The sequence below is a fragment of the Osmerus mordax genome, chromosome 17, assembly GCF_038355195.1.
Source record: "Osmerus mordax isolate fOsmMor3 chromosome 17, fOsmMor3.pri, whole genome shotgun sequence".
Lineage (NCBI taxonomy): Eukaryota > Metazoa > Chordata > Actinopteri > Osmeriformes > Osmeridae > Osmerus > Osmerus mordax.
Genome location: NC_090066.1, coordinates 6917413 through 6938912, shown reverse-complemented (window position 1 = coordinate 6938912; position 21500 = coordinate 6917413). Strand labels below are relative to the sequence as shown.

The window sequence follows — 21500 nt, the reverse complement described above, 5'->3', positions numbered from 1 at the left end:
GGCCATTGAACACTCCCGCAGAGAGGAGCTCAAAGCTATAACCATGTTTTCTAAAGTCAGAAGTGCACGACAAAGCAACAACGTGTGGACCTTTTAGTGACATAAAAACCCTGGCCTGGCCATGCGCACAACCCTGAGATGATTGTACGACCACTCACCAGGAAATGAAAGACTCTACAACTTTAAAAACAGTTAAAAACCTCTCGTGAACCAGGTTCATCAAAGATGAGGCTCCCCGTTTCACTGTCCTTCTCATCTGTCTGAGTTTCTAATGTGACCTGAGGTGACATCATTTTAGACGGCCCCACCAGCCATGCACTAGTCCACAGTGACAGAGAAGTCTGCTGAAAGGACACATCATCATCACTCTTATGGTGTCACTGACTCTCTGGTGGCCACGGTAACAGGATACGACGCAGGGAGCCTGAGTGTGAACGTGCACGCTCTTTAACCTCCTCGCAAAACACGTTACGCAACACCACGTGCCTGGAGCCATGTACATAAACACAATCCGTATCATTCTATTCAATACACTTCATGAATACCAAAGGAAATTCAAATCCTCTCAAGAAATCCAGACAGAACACACACACTGAACCGCCCGCCCGCCCGCAGCCCACACACCCCAGCCCCTCTCAGACAGCCAACATCCATCAGTGTTCAGTGTCAATATCCAGATACGCTACTGAACGATCGGCTCCTACCTCTCCTAATGGGCTAAAAATATACTGTCAGGAGAAGAACACTACAGACAACCTAGCATGACAATTAGGCATATGTCACGCCTGCACTATTACAAATATGTCGGCCTATCCACAGGAAATGAGGAGTGACTCATGTGGCTGTAAGATCTGAAAATTAGCTTCAGAAAATGATTGAGTAATTGTTCGATTTTCAGATGCGATGGTGTTGGAAAACATCTTCCGGCATTGTGTGAATTTGCCGTTCCCGTCGCCGTGTCAGAGTCGGCACGCTCTCAGAAGTGTCGGGTTCGAGCACAGGAAGAGACAAAGAGAGGATGTTTACTTCCTGTGGCGGAGAAGCTGCGAGGGCATGGTGGTGACAGACCTCAGCTAACTTTAGCGGCTGCGACACTGTGGATACCCGTCGTGTTTCGCATGTACATATCCTATGGCCTACCTGTTCATTTGACGATCAAAAGTCACACAAAATAGCAGAATAGCCACACAGAATAGTCACACACAGGAGATCGAAGCTGCCAAAAAAAAAAAAACAGACAAGAAGATGCCTATGTGATTCAAGTGTGTGATGGACTGGGTGATGCAGGACTGTGTTACTACAAAGGAATCACGATGAGATTGGATTTCTGCCCGGGATTGGAAATGATCTAGGGGAATACACTGTCGGAAGTATTTAACCCATCTAGTATCTCTCTCAGACCAACACCAAGCATGTGAGAACATTCCGCATTTATTTCTTGCGGTTGAGGGATTGAGGCCAGTTGTGTATTACGGGCCCCTGAAAAAAAGAAAGAGAAGGATAGATGGGATTTAAGAAGGGGGGTTTTCATCTTACTGCCACAGTCAAACTCGACAGACGGCAGGGGGAAATGCAGCAAAAAGTCTCCCCGATCCTTCTCACAGCCCACTTTTTCTGCTATGATTTTTCTGATGATTCAGAAGACTGGGGTTGGTGTTGTGGGGTTGGTGTTGTGGGGATGGTGTTGTGAGTTAATGCTCCATAGAGGATGGAAATCTCCCTCGAGCCATGCGTGGGGACAAGGGTAATATCTTTTGTCGATTCCTATTTTGAAAGCAATCTGCTGCCTCATAGTCAATCAATTGGGGTGTTATTGCGCAATAAATAACAAGAGATTTGGACCAGCTGTCAAGGAAAACTAGTCACGTCAACAAAGAATATTCACAAACAGAAACTTTTGAACCAACACAAAAAGGTGAGAAAAATCCTATTTTCAATCCTATGAAAAGTCCATAATGAGAAAAGAATCCAAAGTAAGGAGTAAAGTGTTGGACTGTGCAGTGTGGAGTCTGTCCTATGGGCAGGAAACCATCAAGCATGCTGGGCTGGTCCTTATTGTGAGCATAGTGAGGAGAGCAGACTGGCTGCAGTATCTTGGAGGCCTTCCCAGGCACCATAATCTGTGTTATAGTCCTGGGTGCCATGATCACTCAATGGATCTTTCACTGTGAACAGAATGAAACCACATCCACACAATATGTCCTCTTTGGGTCCTCGACCAGTTTGGCCGACTTTGGAATTCAAGATGTTGCCTTAAAGTTCTCCGCAAAGACATTTTTCGACATCATCACTGCGATGCCATAGTAACCACACAGGAAAGGCAGCCGCCACTGTGTGTTTGCCTGTATGTGTGTGTGTGTGTGTGTCTATGTGCTTTTGTGTGTTTCCTGTGTTGACGTTCACAGATAAGAGCAAGGAGAGAAAAGGCTCTGTGACCTCTCCCTGTGTGCTGGTGCTGGCCTGTGCCGTCCTGTGATGCTGCGGGAATCAGGCCAAGTGAGGCAGCCTCGTGAGGCGGCCTTGTGACCCCTGTCCAGCCCCTGTCCAGCCCCTGTCCAGGCCCTGTCCAGGCCCTGTCCAGGCCCTGTCCAGCCCCTGTCCAGCCCCTGTCCAGCCCCTGTCCAGCCCATGTCTAGCCCCTGTCTAGCCCCTGTCCAACCCCTGTCCAGCCCCTGTCCAGCCCCTGTCCAGCCCCTGTCCAGCACCTGTCCAGCCCATGTCTAGCCCCTGTCTAGCCCCTGTCCAACCCCTGTCCAACCCCTGTCCAGCCCCTGTCCAGCCCCTGTCCAGCCCCTGTCCAGCCCCTGTCCAGCCCCTGTCCAGCCCCTGTCCAGCACCTGTCCAGCCCATGTCTAGCCCCTGTCTAGCCCCTGTCCAACCCCTGTCCAGCACGTGTCCAGCACCTGTCCAGCCCATGTCTAGCCCCTGTCTAGCCCCTGTCCAACCCCTGTCCAGCACGTGTCTAGCCCCTGTCCAGCCCCTGTCCAGCACGTGTCCAGCACCTGGCAGCTTAGCAGGCCATCTCTGATCATTAGCAGGAAGCACTGGACATGGCCCTTAGTCATCGATGCTAATAGGGACATTACACCTCTGCCTCCTTCGCCTTACTGCCACTGATATGGTAATGGGACACGGTCACCAATTAAGGTGACATTTTGGGAGGGATTTTGAAAGTGAGAGTGCTGTTGATGTGGTGGCACTGTCTGGCTTTTCTAAAACATGGAGAGTGAGAACGTGTCGTTTCTCTGTGACCTTTCTCCTGTCTGGTGAAACGGTTCCGCCGGGTCTTGGTTCTACTTACCAGAGTTCTCTCAGGTTCCCCCTGGGACTCGGAACAAGACGACTCCATGGTTCCCCAGAGTCTGGCCTGATGTTAGTGGAGCTCAGAAGCTTGCATGTCTGTCAGGAGAGAGAGAGGCAGGGAACGTCACACACACAGGTACACATCAACATATTCATCTACTGAACAAACACCTAAGAATGACTCACAGACAGTATGCCAGGAACATGATACAGCTCAACATTCTGCTCGCTCAGACACACACACACACACACACACACACCACTAAAGAATGAGGGAACAGGAATATTTGCCAAAAGGTCCGCTGGACACTAACGCTCCTTCCTTCAGGAGTTAGAGTCAACACAGTAGGATACTGTACCATCTCTCCTCACTCCCCTCCTCCCTAAACACTCTCCAAAGCTAGGCTGGACTTGGAGAGACACACCACCAGCTGTGACGCATGTTTCCCATCAGTAAACCTCCATTTGTCTCCCCTCATCGACCCTAAACGGGTCTCTGCTTTCAGCAGCATGTCGGAAAATCTCCAAATGATAGAGCCATAAACATACGGTGTCTCTCTCCCTACTTCTCTCTCGCTCCATCGCCATCTCCTGCAGCGAGAGAGGATTGTGCCAGAGAGAGAAGATAGGGGGGAGGAAGAAAAGGTGGAAGCTACAAAGAGAGAGAAAGAGAGAGCGAGAGAGATAAAGAGGAGGGGGGGGGGAAAGACTGAGCGAGATAGAGAAAGAACAGGACAGAGAGCGTAGAGAGGGAGGGATCGAGCTCTCGGTGTCCTCCTCAGATCCTCACAGCAGTCAGGTTCTCCCTGCTAGGTAATAAGCTGGGGGCCTCCTCCGCCGATAAACAGCTGACATCAGAGTCTCCCACAGCAGCTCGCCCGCTCTCCAAACCCTTCAGGGCCAATCAATCCTGGACGTCTGAAACACGCCTCTCAAATGCTTCCCACCTGGCAAACGCACTCTCCCACTGGTGCGGGAGGAGGGGAGTTAGAGGAGTCTGGGTTCCTGTGGAAACCTGCTGACTAACACAGGTGGCATCAGGTACTATCTACCGGGCTGAGAGGAAGATAGGTTGGGCTGCGTGTGTCTTCTCAGAAAGGGAGAAAGAGAGAGACCACTGGCAAATCCTCCATCCTCCCTCAATGACTTTTGCTGCAGCTCCAAAACGCTCCCTTTTCCCCTCGCGATATGAGAAACGGCCACAGAGCAGAGACATCGACTAGACGGGCCGCGAGACACAGGAACGCAGAAGAAACACCACGCTGGTTTCTGTGTTTCAGTGTGCCAGCCACAATCCCTTGCGGCTGGTTAGTGTTGCGGTGTTACCCCACAGCTAGCGTGAACTCACACTGGCAGTGATAGAACCTACTCCTTAAACATGGTGAGATGAAATAGTAGTGAGAAAAGATGACAGATTAAAAGGTATGAGATTTCAGCACAGCATTATCACCTTCACACCTTCTGGTTACACACTCACGCGGGCGGGCACACACGTGCTCACACACACGCACACACACTTACACAATGCAATAATTCTTCCTGAGCATTATACACAGAAAAAGAGAGGGAGAGAGATGGAGGGAGAGAAAGGGAGGGAAAGAGAGGATGGTAAGTATGCTGTTGACCTTGGCTTATTAGACATAGGGCTAACTAAACTGTAAATTAATATGAACATATTCAGACACAGGGCTTGTTGTTTTTCTAAGAAGTCATTTAATGTCCACTGTGTCAAACTGGTTTTGTTTCACACTGTACTGTTCTGAACAATTTGTACGATGATTCTGCTGCTATGATAAAACTGTATGTACAGCAGCTTTGTCCTATTGTTGAAGTTATATGCAGCTGAACAACAGAGAAGTCATCGGTTTTCATAACAGTAGACTTTTTCAGGTGGACAATGACAGTTCCCAAATCTCTGGACATTTACAAATGCTTCTCTTTCTGTATCCAGAAACATCTCAGGCTGATTGGTGGTGTGTGAGGAAAGATCGTAGGGAGAAGGTGCCCAAGCAAAAAAACATTATACTGAAAGTATGGTTAGTTACGAGGTATAAGTACAAACATACAATGAGTTTTAGTTGTACATTTTAAGTATACTTGTGTGTAAAAGAAGATTAGAAGGAAAATGTCATAAGCTCTCACTTAATACATTTAAATTAGATTTAAGTAGAATATCCTTTTTTTCCGATTGGGTTATCAATGTATGTCCAGCTAGCAGAGACTATTGAACAGTTGACAAAAGTTCTATTCAATCAGGAGATTAAATATGCACAGATCAGAATGATAATGCTATAGTACTCAAAGAAATGGGAGGAGTTGAGTGAAGCCATTTTAACCCATGTGTTATCTTCGGGTCATTCTGACTCATCAGTCATTGTGACCCACCGTCGTATTGCGACAACTTTACCACATACAAAAACAAAGTGAAGCATTTTCTTTTAACCGTCGGGCCGTCTCAGACCCCCCACATTGCGAAGGTTAAAAGAAAATAATTTTTATATTGGGTAAAACTGGGTAAACACAACGATGGTTCGTTGTGAACCTTTGGGTCATGTGACCCGAAGGCAGCACAAGGGTTAAGAAAGGCTGACTGCTAAAGGATTTCTTATACCGAATGAAAAGTAGGTGTCAAATTGAAACAAATGAAAAGCTAGACTCCATGCTGGCTTTATTGAAAGTAATTTTTGCTGAGGCACAGGGGTTGAAAGACTAGCAGGCAAACATTTAACACTGATACAAGTGTTCACACACTGACAACCTGTACACACACACACAACCCATTTCCCATGAGCTCTACTCCAGTCTGTTGTTGTGCTGACAGGCCAGGCCCAACCTCGACACATGACAATTAACCTACAACAGATGCATCATACACTTCCTCAAAACAACCAGCTTGGCTGCTATTAACGCTAAGCAAAATGACTCAGCATTTCAGCAGGACCCTGTTGAAGGGAGGGCCCACAAGAACGTTTTGTCCTGTTGTTGTGATGCCATGAGGGCGGGTCAGAGACAACGGGCTTAGACACTAAGGAGGCTTGTTGTTCCAGAGCAATAAACTTAAAAGGGAAATTAAGTATTTGAATTAATTGCCCCAAAAATGTGTTGATTAAGATGAATGCTCTCCTCCACTCCTTTCCCACGCTTGCCCCCTCCCTCTCCCTCAGTCCAGCATGTGTACGTCTCAGAGCATTAAGAGTTCCTAGAAGCACTGCGGCGTGTCCGAGGCATGATCCCCCTTCCTGTAGCTGTCTCTTCCCACCCGTCCAGGCTGGGCATTGCAGCATCACTGTCGGTACACTACCACGTTCTCCAGTTTCAGCGACATCGTTCTTTCTCATTCCAGTCGCTCAGAAACGGTGCGTGCGTGTGCGGACCTTGAGTGATCGTGTCCCACCTGATGGCAAAAACATGTCTCTAAAGAGGTTGGCACAGGCTGGCCTCTCCACATCCATCTCTTTCTTCCCCTCTCCCTCCCTCTGCCGTCCCCCCAGCGTCCTGCCAGCTAATACCTATTCACTAGTGCCAGAGACGCAGGGAAGGGACAGGGAACCCCAGAATAGTAGCTTGGCAGCGTGGCAGCAGGAGAGCCAGAGGCAGTCGTGGGGATTACTGTCCAGGTTGGGGGCAGGTGCCCCTGTACGTGTAGCCCCCTGGGCCGTGACTTGATCCTGACGGCAGGCTTGGGATGACGCACACAGGAGGGTTGACGCCAGGCCAGGACAGACACCGTTACATGCATCAAAGGAAAATTCTGCCTGTTGAATTGGAATTGCATTTAAGATTGTGCCCTCGACCTTGATTCATACTACACCCCAGGCTGTTATGTATTCCGGTTTAATAATTAATAGCTGGGGCAGAGGTCATACATCTGCGTGTTTATATGACGTGATTACGCAGGGACGGGAGAACAGCCTTTTTTGGCGTGCTACTTGGCCCTTATCCGGTTATAATACCAATAAAGGCTGAATGACCACAATACAACCTTCACTGTCTTTCGTCTATGAAGGGCAGACAGACGTCAATCCCCTCATTAGCATTCAGTGTTTTTTTCTGTCCTGTCCATCCTGGAAAGGACATGCTGCAGAGACAGGAGGCCGGACGCAGGTGTCCTCTTCAGGCACTGGGTACAGGTGTGACACAGTCACTCACTACTAGTGTCCTCTCCTCAACCTTCCCTTTAACCCTCGTGCTGCCTTCAGGTCACATGACCCAAAGGTTCATAACAAACCATCGTTGTGTTTACCCAATTTTACCCAATACAAAAACAAATACAAATTATTTTCTTTTAACCTTTGCAATGTGGGGGGTCTGAGACAGCCCAACGGTTAAAAGAAAATGCTTCACTTTGTTTTTTTATGAGGTAAATTTGTCGCAATATGACAGTGGGTCACAATGACTGATGGGTCAGAATGACCTGAAGATAACACAAGGGTTAAGCTAAGCCTGCGATACAGACATGGAGGGGACAGGGCAGACTGACTAACAGACAGACAGGCAGGCAGGAAGGCCTCGGGCGCCACTTCTCACAGAACCAAGGAGCCAGGACCAGGCTGGCTGATCCTTGAGGTGTCAGACAGCCAGGACCCTTGGGTCTGGGCCGCCATGTAACCTTGTGGCTAGGGAGGAGAAACACCCTGCACTAGTAGGAGTAAAAATCAATAGTTCAGGCTGTTCCTAAATGCTACGCTACAGGGGAATGTCGTCAGTGTGTCCCAGTTTATTGATGTGCCTGGGAGGGGGGGGGGGGGGGGGGGAGGGGGTCATCAAACAGAATTCCCTCATCTAGGTCAGAGTGTAGGGGAATATTAATCATCCGTGTAAACATAGGATGGAGGAAGAGTAGGTTGAGACTGGGGGGAATTCAACAGCTTTTTCAGGCGTTCGTTCACATTGTCTTGAATGGAGCTTGCAAGTCCAAACCCTCATGCAGAGTGCACAGTTCTCTTACAGTTCACAGGACGTCACATGACCTAGATGGCTCGAAGAGGCATCTAGAAGGGTGGTGCAAAGGGTGAAAAGAAGGCTGGTGCAAAACATGTGAAAGGACATTAACAGAGATGCTCTGATATGACATAAGCCAAGGCATTTCCTACTTTGCACCGACTGATCAGACCTAATGCAAAGCTGCTGCTGTTTTTTAGGTCAATTTTCAACTCATTTATAGTCTCAGAGTTTCTCCACGCAGCCTCCAGAACATCATACAATATAGCTTCATCAGAGACCATTTCATCTAGCTGTCATTCAAGAGAAGACGAGGGGCTGATATCCCTGACTCTGCTGCCGCCCACCTCTCTCCATCACATTCTCCTCCTCACAGGGGGCTTCTGGGACAGAATACTGATAAGGGCAGCTCTGGCTTGCCTGGTGTCAAGGTGACTGTGCTGACCCCGACGCTTCTCATCCAATCCCTGGCAACGGCAGCCCACCCCCCTCCACTGACAGCTGGAAAGAGCTGGTGCAGTACACTTGACTGGTTAGAGAGCCCAGCTAGCTGGAGAGAGCCTTACCAGCAAGCTACGGAGCTAGCTCTGTTAGCTAGATAAAGCTATCCCTGCTACATAATCAAAGCTAGCCCTGCTAGCTACAAAAATCTAGCCCTGCTTTATAATTACAGCTAGTGCTGCTAGCTAAATAAAGCTAGCCCAGCTAGCTAGATAAAGCTAGCCTGGTGAACTACACTAGCATGGGTAGGCTAGATAAAGTAAACCTGGCTGACAGCTAGCTTAAGAGTTCTATTCCGGTTAGCTTTAAATAGACATCACAGCAAGCAATAGCAGAGAGAGCTATCCTAATTGGCTGGCCTAGCTAACTACAGCTAAGACAAATGGACTCAAAAGAGAGCTTCTAGACAGTTCCGCCATGACACAGAATGCTCCAGCTACACTTCAAGCAGGAGCTGGTCAAAAAGCACACCACAGAGAGAGCAGAGCAGAGAGACAATATGCCGCGGCTGGACAATGCATGACAGTCCATGTGATGCAGCATGTGGCGGCTCCTTTCACAGGAAACGCTGAAAAGGATGAGAAGGTGAAATCCTATTTGCATATTCAGGACGTGTGCACTTCCAAGTCCTCAGATGTAATACTCACTCATGTTTTCCCATTCCAGATCCAGGCTGAGACAGGAGAGGACAGGAGGGGACACGAGGAGATACGAGAGGACAGGGGAGGACTGGAGGAGACAGGAGGAGATACGAGAGGACAGGGGAGGACTGGAGGAGACAAGAGGAGATATGAGAGGACAAGAGGAGACAGGAGAGGACAGGGGAGGACTGGAGGAGACAGGAGGAGACAGGAGGGGACAGGGGAGGACTGGAGGAGACAGGAGAGGACAGGGGAGGACTGGAGGAGACAGGAGAGGACAGGGGAGGACTGGAGGAGACAGGAGAGGACAGGGGAGGACTGGAGGAGACAGGAGAGGACAGGGGAGGCCCGGGGGAGACAGGAGAGGACAGGGGAGGACTGGAGGAGACAGGAGAAGACATGAGGAGAAAGGAGGGGACAGGCGGAGGAAAGAGAGGACAGGAGGGGAAAGGCAGCACCCTACAGCTTGATGTAAGACACTCACTCTGAGAGGCAGTCTGGCAGTGACAGGCATGAGTGCTCTCTCATCATGATTAGACATTGTATCTGATAGCTTATGTGTCCGTGTAAGCACATTAGCATGCTAACATAACCTAGCCCTCCTAAACTGTACTGCCAGAGAGCTGGAATGCAGTACGAAATGACACACACACACAATATAGGCTATGCCGTAAGCGTTCAGCCCGAGCCCTGATGAGCACACACTGTCACACATCCCACACAACAGCTATACACACACCAGTTTACCAGTCAGTGGTAACACAGACAAGCAGTGACAAATATAGGACCTACCTCACGAGGACCGCGCAGCAAAAAGCAGTCTCTCACGGCAACACCACCGCCAGCCTGATGGAGAGAGAGAGAGACAGAGAGCGGGGGGAGAGAGCGAGAGAGAGAGATGACATCACAATGTTACTCCCCTCCCCTTATAATATGAGCCCACCAGAGGGCTGCTTATGTACAGTGTTCAGACAGACAATAATGTATGTATGTGTGTGTGCACGAGAGAGAGAGGTTTTATGAGTGAATGGGGCAGCTTTAATCTGTTCCGTGCCAGTGGGTTTGATGAGGCGTATCCTTTGGGTTGCCTCTTAAACAAATTCCTTAATCCTGGCTGGATGGAGATTATTAGTCAGATGGCCAATTAGCACATCCGTCCGGCGGCCACTATGGCCCCCTAGGGTGTGCTGCTGGTCATGGCGGAGGGGGGGGGGGGGGGGGGGGGTACCCTGTATGTATGACTAAATACTATTAGACTAATAGCTGACTTTTCTGGAGAGTTCTCTGAATGGAAACACAAGACATTCACCAAACAGCTATGTTTCCATGCTTACTAGGCCATAGCCCCAGGCACTATCTATGGATGATGTACACGCTGTGGCTGGAGATTCAGGAGAGCAGAGGGGGAAGAGAGACAGGATGTTGCTTATTTCTGCTGATCATATGACCAAGACTCTGAGTCCAGCCTTCCTCCTGCGGTCTGTTCGCTTCACTAGCTGCCTCTGTGATTTGATGAATATTATCCGAGTGTGTGTGTGTGTGTATTTGGATGTGCGTACGGTGGTGTGTGAGTGTGTGTGGTGGGAGTCCGTGCGTGTGTCTGCTTAGGTGTGCGTGTGTGTGTGTGCGTGTGTGTGCAGCTGTCTAAAGGGCCAGGCTGATAAAGGCATCCAGCAGTGAGAGGGTAGCTCTGGGGAGGTGCTCACAGGTCCCAGCTGGGACCGCGTGTCACAGGAGATGGAGAAGGACAGCCGTGGCACAACACACTCCTGAGATACTGCAGAGAAGGCACTGACCGGGCACCCTCAGGTCGTCTATTCTCCCCCATGACACACACACACACACAGCAGTACAAACAGGGGCAGCATAACATCTGAGGGAATCGCCCGCTTCATCAAAAATACCCAAGTACCGACAGGTAGCAGTCAACAGCAGTGGAACCGAATTACGTAACTCGCATATGGCCAAGATGAGGACAAAACGTCATCTCTGTAGCCGTCCAGTCTAAATATAGTCCAGGGTGAGAGAGAAGGGGAGATGGCAAGACGTCTCCCTCCTCCCCCCTCTACCTTTCAATTCCACCCTCCACTGACTGGCCCAATTGTGTTACACACTCCCCCTGAGCACAGGGTCTCCAGTGGTCTGGGCTTACACTAGGCCAGGTGGCAGCTGCAGATAGGCACAGACCAAGGGCTGGGGGCCGGGGGACAGGGGCCGGAGGCCGGGGGCCGGGGGCCAGGGACCAGGGGCCGGGGGCCAGGGACCAGGGGCCGGTGAAGGACATCCATAGGAAAAACCTGACACCAGGCTGGACATCCGGTCTGGGGAGCCAGAGTTTTAACGGGTGTAAAATGTTTATTGTTGTGATGAAACTCAGCCTTATGGAAACAGGAGTGGGTGTGGGTAATTGGTCCTTTAGCCAGGTTTATAAACACCAAAGACACCAGGATACTCCTGCTCTGTTCTCTATCACACAGGCTTTTGGCATCCATCTTTTTTATCTCGCAAAGCAATGAGCTCTGATCCAAAGACTCGATAAGGATAATAACATGAGTCTTGGACCCTTCACTCATTTCATCACCACAGTGCAACACCTACAGTACTGAATGATGTTAGCCCTCAGTTTTCAGTACCGGTGAATAGCTTTTTCCTTCCACTAAAACTAGAGCATCGGGCCAACTATTAAGATATAACCTTGAAGAAAGGACCATTTTAAAATCCCTTTCAAATCATGCCAAACAGTTAGATAACAGTCAACCAGTTGCTGTCTTCCCACAGAATCGACAAAGGAATCACTTGTTTATACACTGGCTATGAATGCGCTCAAGTTTTGCCTGAAGAAAACAGTGGCCTACAAATGCACATTACTATCAAGTTGGACACTAATGAGTAACATTTACTCTTATTTTTTTCTCTCTTTATCAGACATTTTAATATGAGTCATGAAGCTACTGTTAATGTGCCCTTGGGAAATGCAAAACTACTTCCTCTGTATCAAACGAAAAGTGAACGGAAAGACCAAATAGGTTAGGCTAAATGTCACTTTGCAGGCCTAACTGGCATTCACACAAAACCAGCATTCACTTTATTGATAGCCTTACTTGTCTATTCTGTTTACAATTCCATAACCTTCACCTGACCAAATTCATTACAAATGTCAGTTCCATTATCTGTCAAATACTAAACTGGAAAGGGTTGTGGAATTGTGGCATGTACATGCCAAGCTAAAAACGAAGAAATGTGAAATAGATGTAACAGCCCAGTAGCAAAGCAGTGCATAATCATTTCAATCACCCTAAACAAAAATAAGCATCAAATAGGCCAGGTCTAAATGTATACTTCTTCCCCACAATCGGTTGGGTTTCGTCATGGAAAGCTGCCTGCCTCGGTTGTGTCAGAAGAGTCAACAGCAAAACAGAATGGAACTGGTCTGACCTTGTTAATCTGTGTGGTTGAGCCCAGCCCAGGTAAAAAGATTAAGTCCTTCACTCACACAATGTTTTGACACTTGATCCCTTTAAGACTAGCTGCTGTGGTAATACATCAAACTGTATAAGCTACATGTAGCTGTGTGTTTTTCATTGTTATTTAGATAAATACATTTGCTTCAAGTGTTTTGTATTCTCTTCCCAATCTTAATTTAACAGCAAGCTTGGCTTTCATTGATAAAATATCTTAAAGTATTCATTGAATAGGCCTAATTCGGGTAAGTCAAATCCTCTTTGTCTTGCCTTCTATTTCTCCCTGCAGTCCAGTAAGCCATTCTACAATACTGGGTGTGTTGCCTGAGGTACACCCTTGTGTTCACACCCTGTTTTGAGCTATATTTATCTTCACATTGACATTTATGGCTGTGAATGTGAATTCCCACAGTAATGCTTCTGGCTGGACAGGGAACCCTGCCAGACAGATTGCTGGGAGTGACGTCCATGCAGCAAGACGTGATTATTCTGAGGTGAGACGAAGCAAGGTCCTATTGGCCTGCCTTGGACACAAGTCCTGTGAAGCCATACACACCATCCTCCACTAACTGCACTGAAAATATCACTTACACATTAGGGTAATGTGTTTATAACCATGATTTGAAAGTCAATGGCCGGACATCTCTGCAAGTTGATTGAATCTTTACATTGCTGTACTGTTATAGTAACTTGTGTAGTCGAATTAGTCTATGTAGTAAAATAACATAAAACTCTTGTTCATTATTGTCTCAAGCTCATTCTTGCTTGGGGAACCCTTGTCAGACTATGCTGGCTCAGCTGTCCTGGTTGGGGAGAAGAGGTTTTTCCCATCTGAGCAAATGTATTATTCATAGCTAATATGGAGTCTCTGTCCAACTAATCACTTAATTCGAAATGCATTAGCAAGCAAGTACTACTTGATTTTGAGTGGTGTGACTATGAATGAAACTATTATATGTGGCCACTGGATCCATTGTAGACTAAAACATTCCCATTGGGAAAATACCCTACGAGAACCGGCATGTATGAATAATCGCATTTGATTGAATCATGAGGCGTGTGCTAAATGGTCACGTCTCTACAATCTCCAGAACCAGAAGAGGCATTCAGCTGTACGACACGAAAGTATGAAAATGGCTGAGTAACAATAGACTCTTGAATGTCAAAACATGTACAACAGCTAGTCCCTGTGAGCTTGCAGATACCAGCAGGTAACAAGAGATGCCGGGAGGGAAAACTAAATATAAAATCAGCTGGCGTAGTGTTGCTTTCATTTCCTGAAATCTCTAGAGAGAGATCTCTAGAGAGAGATTTCTACATCTCTAGAGTGTCCTAAAACCCACCCAGCTCAAATCAAACCAGACAGGAACAGTTTCACCATCGATGATACTGTAGATGTATTACTTGATCCCCCATTCTACAAATTCGGTCCTTACTGACATTTAGCTCAAGGTCTTCCTTGAGTGTTTGTCACTCCCTGAAGCTATAGGATCATTACAGGAACACTCTGATGTACTGCCTGGCTCTTGAGGAGTAAGGATGCGAACATTAACACATTTCACAATTTGAATATTTATTATTGACTATTTTACAATTGAATAGGGCTATTGGTGGCCATCTCTTCTGAGGAGTTTGGGTGTGCACACCTAACTAGATTGCTCCATATTGAGAGCTGTGCTCTGGAGGCAATGACGAGGGGCTGCTCTGAGGATAATTGGCCTGGTCTGGAGCTCTCGTTAATCTACGAGAATTTTCAAGTGCCTCTTTAGCTACGATGACTTCGGGAAACGGCCCGTACAACTAAGATCCATCGAACAATGGACTCTACGATCAATTTAGGCTTACGATGCTTTCGGGAAACGCAGCCCTGGTACTTTTGTCTTCAGGCTAGGAGAACCTCTATCCCCCCATAATGAATCCTTTTCTGCACAGAACTCATTGTGCATCTGGTTGTATCTAGAAATACATTTTGAAAAGGTGGCCCTTCCAAGAGTCAGGTGTTAATTAAAGTTGAGTCCTTTGCCTTTGTTTAAGCAAATTGGAATCCCTTTGAAAGGGCTTTTGTGAAGTGACTTATCTTTAACAGTCCTACTGTGAGAAAAGATACAATTATTCTACTTCACGTGCCACTTTTTAAGTTCGAGTTCCATTTTAGACTGTAGCAGAGTCAAAACTCCGTGCACCATCATTGCACAGCACAAAAAAAGAAACACGGAAACTGTAAATCTCAATCTAACTTTAAGTATATATTTTTTCTAATTGGTGGACTACACAAAAGCAAGATATTGCAACATCCCAGTGAGTCAGCTCCGATGACCAGTATCACAGCAGGGTGATTGGGGGGATCCCCCTCCCACCTTTTCACCTGTCAATCAAAGCCTGAGAGATCTGTTACAAGGGTTTGGTTTCAACCCTGGCAAGAAACAATATGAACAAAGTGCACGAGGAGCTGCAGGTTTTAATTTACCGTGCATTTAGTGTCTTATGTAACATCATTATAATTAATTTAAGATAATTAAAAACACTGAGGGTAAGATTGAAAGTGGAGTAAAAGGGTGTTATTGAATATGGAGACAATCTGGGGTATTTTAATTAGAATAATATTCCATATTACTGTTCAAATAGGAAATCGTTGCTGGCACGTAGGGGCAATGGGTAAATAGTTAGTTAAGGAACTATTATATATGGATAGCTTCAAACACACTAAGTTGACCCTATCTTATTTAATCGCTGTGAAGATCATGAGTAAGGAGTTATGATCTGTGACATGACACAAAATCTAAATCTGGCTTTTCAATAAGCATTATGAATGTCCCTTATCCTAAATGCTTTGTTGACATAGTTCCAATAGCTTAATTAGTGATCAAGGAGAATAAGTAGGCTAACTAAAGACCTTTAATATAGCCTAACTAGCATCCATTGCATTATTGTCTTTGAATGAAATGCCAATACTACTTCCTTGTAACTAAGCTAGTTGTCTGTTGACGGCATGATCACATCCATCTGTAGCTTGAAGCAAGCCCCATGCTGCCTGGCATTAAGAATTGATTTCATTAACCTGGCTGACACCCTCATATTGTCAGAGCGAAGGTAATTGCACTCCCTAATGTGATTGTGCTGTCTGGAGATCTGCTCTGTGTCCAAATGTGTCCACAGAAAAAAGAAAAAAAAACGATGCATTAACATGACCAGACACTACATAATGACTTTTAACACACAACATGGAGGGTCATCTAGAGCTACGAGCCAGCCATACGCAGCCACCCAAGGGTACTGGAAAAAGGTGGGTGACAGGACATAGAGATCCCGTACATTGGTATATCGCCTACTTTTATTCAAATGCAAAATGGTGCCATAGCACCGAGCAGTTCAACCCCCACAGGTTGTCGCTTGGGAAGGAATGGAAACTACATTTGACAGGCAAATGACATGCATTGTTCAGAAGACCTGAGCATATCACAGAGAGGGTATCCTGGGCCTTGCTCGCCATGTGAAACGTTGCCTCACTGGGGAAAGGCTAGCATCACACGTAATTGTGATGCAAATCAACGGAATGGAAACATGGAAATATGCAGTCCTCACAAAACAGGAATGGCCAAGTTGAACAGGCAGGAGTAGGAAACTAATTAACTTAGTGCTTTGGGATAAATTATAGGTCTGGGTGGCCTGGATAACATTCTCCTCCATCGTTCACATAAGATACAGTAAAGTACTTCATATGTGAGACGGGTCAAATACTGATGAACTCAATACTGATGAGTCAACTATTTACAATAAATTACAATAGGTAATGTGAAAAATGTTTTATCAGAATCACTTCAACATATGTAGTCTACTGTGCCAGTAACCTTTTGAAATAACTGTTTATCTGCACCAGTGAGAACCACGAGTGTTCACAAACATAATGCCCATTATGAAGAGGCAACGGCATATCACTGTATAGCCTAACTGTGTCTTGTGGTAGTGTTATGTTGCAGGGCCCTTCCCTCTTATTAGGAGAAAGCTGTAACTTGGTACCAAGGCCAAGGCTGCTGACACATGATAGCCTCGGACATGTAATAGCCTACTTGTACAGAATCAATGTGTTAACTAAAGCCATACAAGTATTTCTCAATGGTGTAAATACACTGACATGAACCTGATTAGATTTATAGAGAATGTAAACACAATTTTAAATGGTTATAATAAGAATAGCCAATTAGGATGCCAATAAATCAATTACTAATGATCTTCTTCAAGGGCAGGACGTTTCGTTGAATTACTTTCCCTGAAATGGATTTGCCTTTCACATCGTTTTGGCTCAATTACAATTGGGATTTGGTTACGTTTCAATATGGTGTTAGATGCTATGACACAGATGTATGATGTCTCCGCTGACAATGTAAATCTGAATGCAACAGACCTGCATGAACACGACAAGCTCGTTATATAAGCTGGTCGGATGTCTTAGTGATGTCAGTATGCTAGCTAGCATCTTGGTTGAAGGATGTCAGTTTATGATTAGTGCAGCTAGTAGGTAGGCAGTCTGACATTGAATCTGTATTCGACAACCAAATCTAGTCTCAGTCAGTGCCACCGAATAATGTAGTAGCTAGCTATTTAAATATGAAATGTGGCTACGTTACCACACCACCAACAATTTGGTATATTGGCATTGGACAGCTTCTGTTCATAAACGTTAAACACATGCAATACACATACCTTAAGATTAATTGAATTGTCTCTATTCCACCGACTGTAAAAACAGAGAAGCAGCAACGGTTAGTTAGCTAGCTGGCTAACTTGCTCAATCGTCACAGCATCAGACTGATACAGGGTTTGTTTTAGTAGCCACTACATCCACAAGGTTCAACAGCAGCAGCTCACCTGAAGTTCGTTTTATCCCCCAAGAATATAGCCAAAAAGGTTAATACAGTGTGTTCCTCAGAATATAGCTGTCTTTTCTCGAGCGATTTAAACTAGATTAGTAGTTACTGGTAAACTAGCTATTCCCTCACTAGCACTCCTCCTCCTTTAGTGTCTTCCTACGCATCTTCTCTCGATTATCGACTGTAACGCCTGATGTGGGCTTCGCTTGATCAGCATTCGATTCTTGTAACAGAACAGTGAAAATGTATTTGGCTTATTCGGCTGAGGCTTAATGCGTTATTGAAACTAATGAAATAATCGTAAATCAACAGCTTTCATCAATATGAAGTGTTATATACTATAACATATTATCATTATAAAATAAATAGGATTGTTGGTCGCAGATTAGATCAGGACGGGTTAAGTGTGACATCTAGTGACAAAAACAAAGTAATACAGCTCAATCATCTTTTGTATGACTCCAGTTGTAAAGGCTTATACAATATATTCTTGTACATACAATGATGTTGGTGATTGAGTTCTTGACAATTAATTTATTCTCCATCACTCATTTGTAATCAAGCCCAAGAGTGGTCTAGAAAAATTGTAAACAGTATAATATAATATTAATTTCTGATCAATAAACGAATACATGCAAGATGAGGATACAGTATACTGAGTACATAACTCTAACCCTTTCTCACTGTATACCTAAAAAGTAACAGCTCTGCACATCAAAATGATGTGACACAATGACGTAATGCAACAGTACAGTAGCATAAAAATCTCACGACAAGCTTCGGGCATCCTTTTGACAGAGCAACCCCTCCTCTTGTTTGTTTCCACAGAGCATTACCTATAATGCTTGGTGAGATTGACCACCAAGATGGCTGACGTTATGGATGAATATGAGAAAGAAGCTGGCTGTGTCCCTATTCTCCATCCAGAGGTAGGATGCTCGACCTCCATGTTAGTGCATGGGGTAATGTGCAATGATGCAAATTGTGCTAGTTGAAGTTACCGCAGATTATAAATCCATCGTGTATTTGGACAACCACGATCCTCGGGAAGGCGGGTGGCAGGCTCCAATGTAGCTTGCAATTATTAGCCCCTGCTGCGTAAAAGAGCTTGCTAGCTGCTTACGTTAGCCAGCTAGCTAACTAGCTAAATGGGCTTAGATTTGGGTTTTTGACGTCGGTTGCAGACTACCAAAGCAAGAGTGCCTTAAAATTCGTATTATTCTTTGTTATTTAACAGTGCAACTTTAAATTGATGTACACGTTCTTACTAATATAGGCTTAGTTAATGCGCGTGCTGCTGCTGAATGGCAGGTAGCATACGTAGCTAGCTTGCTGCTGCTTTAGTAGCTATAGCTGTCAAGCTGGCCTTGGTCGATTAGTTGAGATCGGTCCATTCTTTTTAACACTGTGATAGCTCACGGTATTGTTATTGCAGTGCAATATGCACACTTGGCGTTTACCAATGTAGGTTCAAGTCGTTTGATTAATTCGTAATTGAAATAATAAGCAACATGACGCACTGTAAACACACAATGTACCATCATGGCTTGGATTGTTCCCAGTCCAAGGCCAGTGTAGGCTAGTCTGAGCCTTCCCATGCCCCAGCTCCGAAAATATATCTGGAAAATGTATACAATATTTGCCAAATGTGGGGGAATTTAGCTTACTCAAACAACGTCTTTGTGCAATATTGTTTGGTCATTGCCTGGAGTTATTACCTAGCTAGCAACCAGGAGATTCAAAGGGCTCTATTATTAACTTCCCTAGCTACATTGTATTTATACTGTATGTTTCAAAGGCTACCTGTAATGTGAGCAGCCGAACGCACCCAGTTTAAGTAGAGTTATTCCCTCCTAGTCTCTGGGATATTGTCTGATTCTTACGTTATGTTGAATACCCTCTTAGGCAAGATACCTTTCAGAGGAACCACCCATTGTAAATTGTTAATGGTTTACCTCCGTGTGTCACTAATTGTATTTAGCCAACTAGTGCAAAGACATGATATGCTGCTTGAACTCTCAGTACACATGAGGGTCTGCGCAGTTTCCCACAGAAAGACGTTTAGTCCTAGAGATTATGTGAGACCATCGTCTTGAGACATCAGATAGTGCTGTCGAGACTTTAATAAATCAACTCACACGCAATCTCCTTGACTGAGTGAATTGCTGCAATCTCAGTGCCTTATTGTCTTTGGAAGGAGGAAGTAATTCACCTTGATTCATACTGATGGGGAAGCCTATAAGTCATCGTTTTAAATCAACATCATGCAGGATTTTACCTCCTGAATTATTGTGTCTAATATTGGCAATTTAAGCCTACTCACTCATCTTCTCATTGGCATTAAATAATCAATAATCATTCCGTCTGAAGTAGACTTCATGATGTGACTCCATGAAAGCTTACTGGTCCCTCAATATCCGTAGAGCACCATCTTGTCATTGTTCTCTTGGCACATGGCAGCTTAGAATTGCTGGTTTTGAGTGATTATTTTGTGGGGAACAGACACCCATGGAAGTCGAAGTGATATGCAAGTTTATGTTATTTGTCGTGCTCGTCTCTCAGAAAGCCCCATTGAACACGTAACTTTATGAAAATTCCATCCTTCCTTTGGGAACTTCTCTGGTCGTTTGTTGTTTTGTCAAAGGAAAAAAAAAAAGGACTAGGCTCCTGACCTGATTTGGAAATGCAAATGTACTGTTTTTGCATAACTGCAGATGCTTGCTACAAAGAAACAGAAGCTGAGGTCTGTGTGGAGAGCCAGGTTTCTTATTCTTCATTCACTAGCGAGGCAGATTCTCCAAACACTTTCTCATTAACTCAAATTTGAGCTTGAATATTGGATTAGTTTCACAGAATGGCCCTCATTTGAGATGGTATGTTAGATTGGGACAGACCTATCCTGCTGCAGAATCTTTATTGGCTTTGAATAGGCCAGCCAACCAGCCAGCCATAGCACAGTGTAGGGAAAGTGTAGTTGGCATACTGAAAGGACTTGATAATGGAGTCACATTCAACCTGTATGTAATAAGGAGCATTAAGAAAAGGTGCCTAGAACCAGACCAGCCTATTATGGAGGCTGCATGCCTGTCTGTCTGCCTACAGTGTGTCAGCCTGTGTCTGTGCTGTGAAGTAGGGATGAACGTACAAATAATTATGTTTTGTTTCACACAAAACATTGCATTTTTGGACCTAGGCGAGTTCACAGTATAATTACGACACTGGGTGTTATTATTCTCATTTATAAGACCACCAGTAAAATATTATTGTTTTTCTAAGGTTGGGTCACATGACATCATTCCCTGGGGAGAGCATGCCATATGTCCTATTGACAACCTGGTTCACTAGCTCTCCAAGCAGAGGATCTCTCCTTCAGGGCCCTGAGAGAAAGCACATTATAATAAATGGGATTCAGAGTTAAGAAACGTCTTCGACACCCGTCACTGGGTTATCCTTTCACTGTTAAAAGACCTGGGAATATCTCTTTCTGCTTTTTATGCTGTATGTAAATATAGATGAAAGAACTGGCCTTGAATGCCATTTTAAAATGCTGTCTGGGTAAGAGTGGAATTTCCAGGAGTAGAACATAAGTACGAGCCCACTAATGACCTGGATCATGCCCACCATCAGGGAGTCAGACAACAAACCTAGATCTCCACAACACGATCGACACGTATCCAACACTCATCTATTGCGACGCAGGTGAAATAAAATGTGCGAATGAGCATTAAAACCAAGTTGTGCCGCAAATCATTACACATTCTACCTCCGCGGATAACCTTCAGTCC

At 45.5% G+C, this 21500-nt stretch overlaps 1 protein-coding gene across 4 annotated transcripts in view; it reads right to left on the bottom strand.

The window, feature by feature from the left end:
* Positions 1-17866, bottom strand: part of osbpl8 (oxysterol binding protein-like 8) — a 59358-nt gene extending 41492 nt beyond the window's left edge. For 2 of the 4 annotated variants that reach the window (XM_067254634.1, XM_067254636.1), the window contains exons 1-3: positions 17714-17866; positions 10179-10232; positions 3302-3399 (exon numbers count right to left, since the gene is read on the bottom strand). In XM_067254634.1, the coding sequence (XP_067110735.1) occupies positions 3302-3349 (48 nt within the window). In that variant the 5' untranslated portion in view covers positions 3350-3399; positions 10179-10232; positions 17714-17866. Of the gene's footprint in view, positions 1-3301; positions 3400-10178; positions 10233-17548; positions 17583-17713 lie in introns of all 4 variants that reach the window. The other 2 variants (XM_067254635.1, XM_067254637.1) reach the window with 2 other exon arrangements.
* Positions 17867-21500: the final 3634 nt, after the last annotated feature.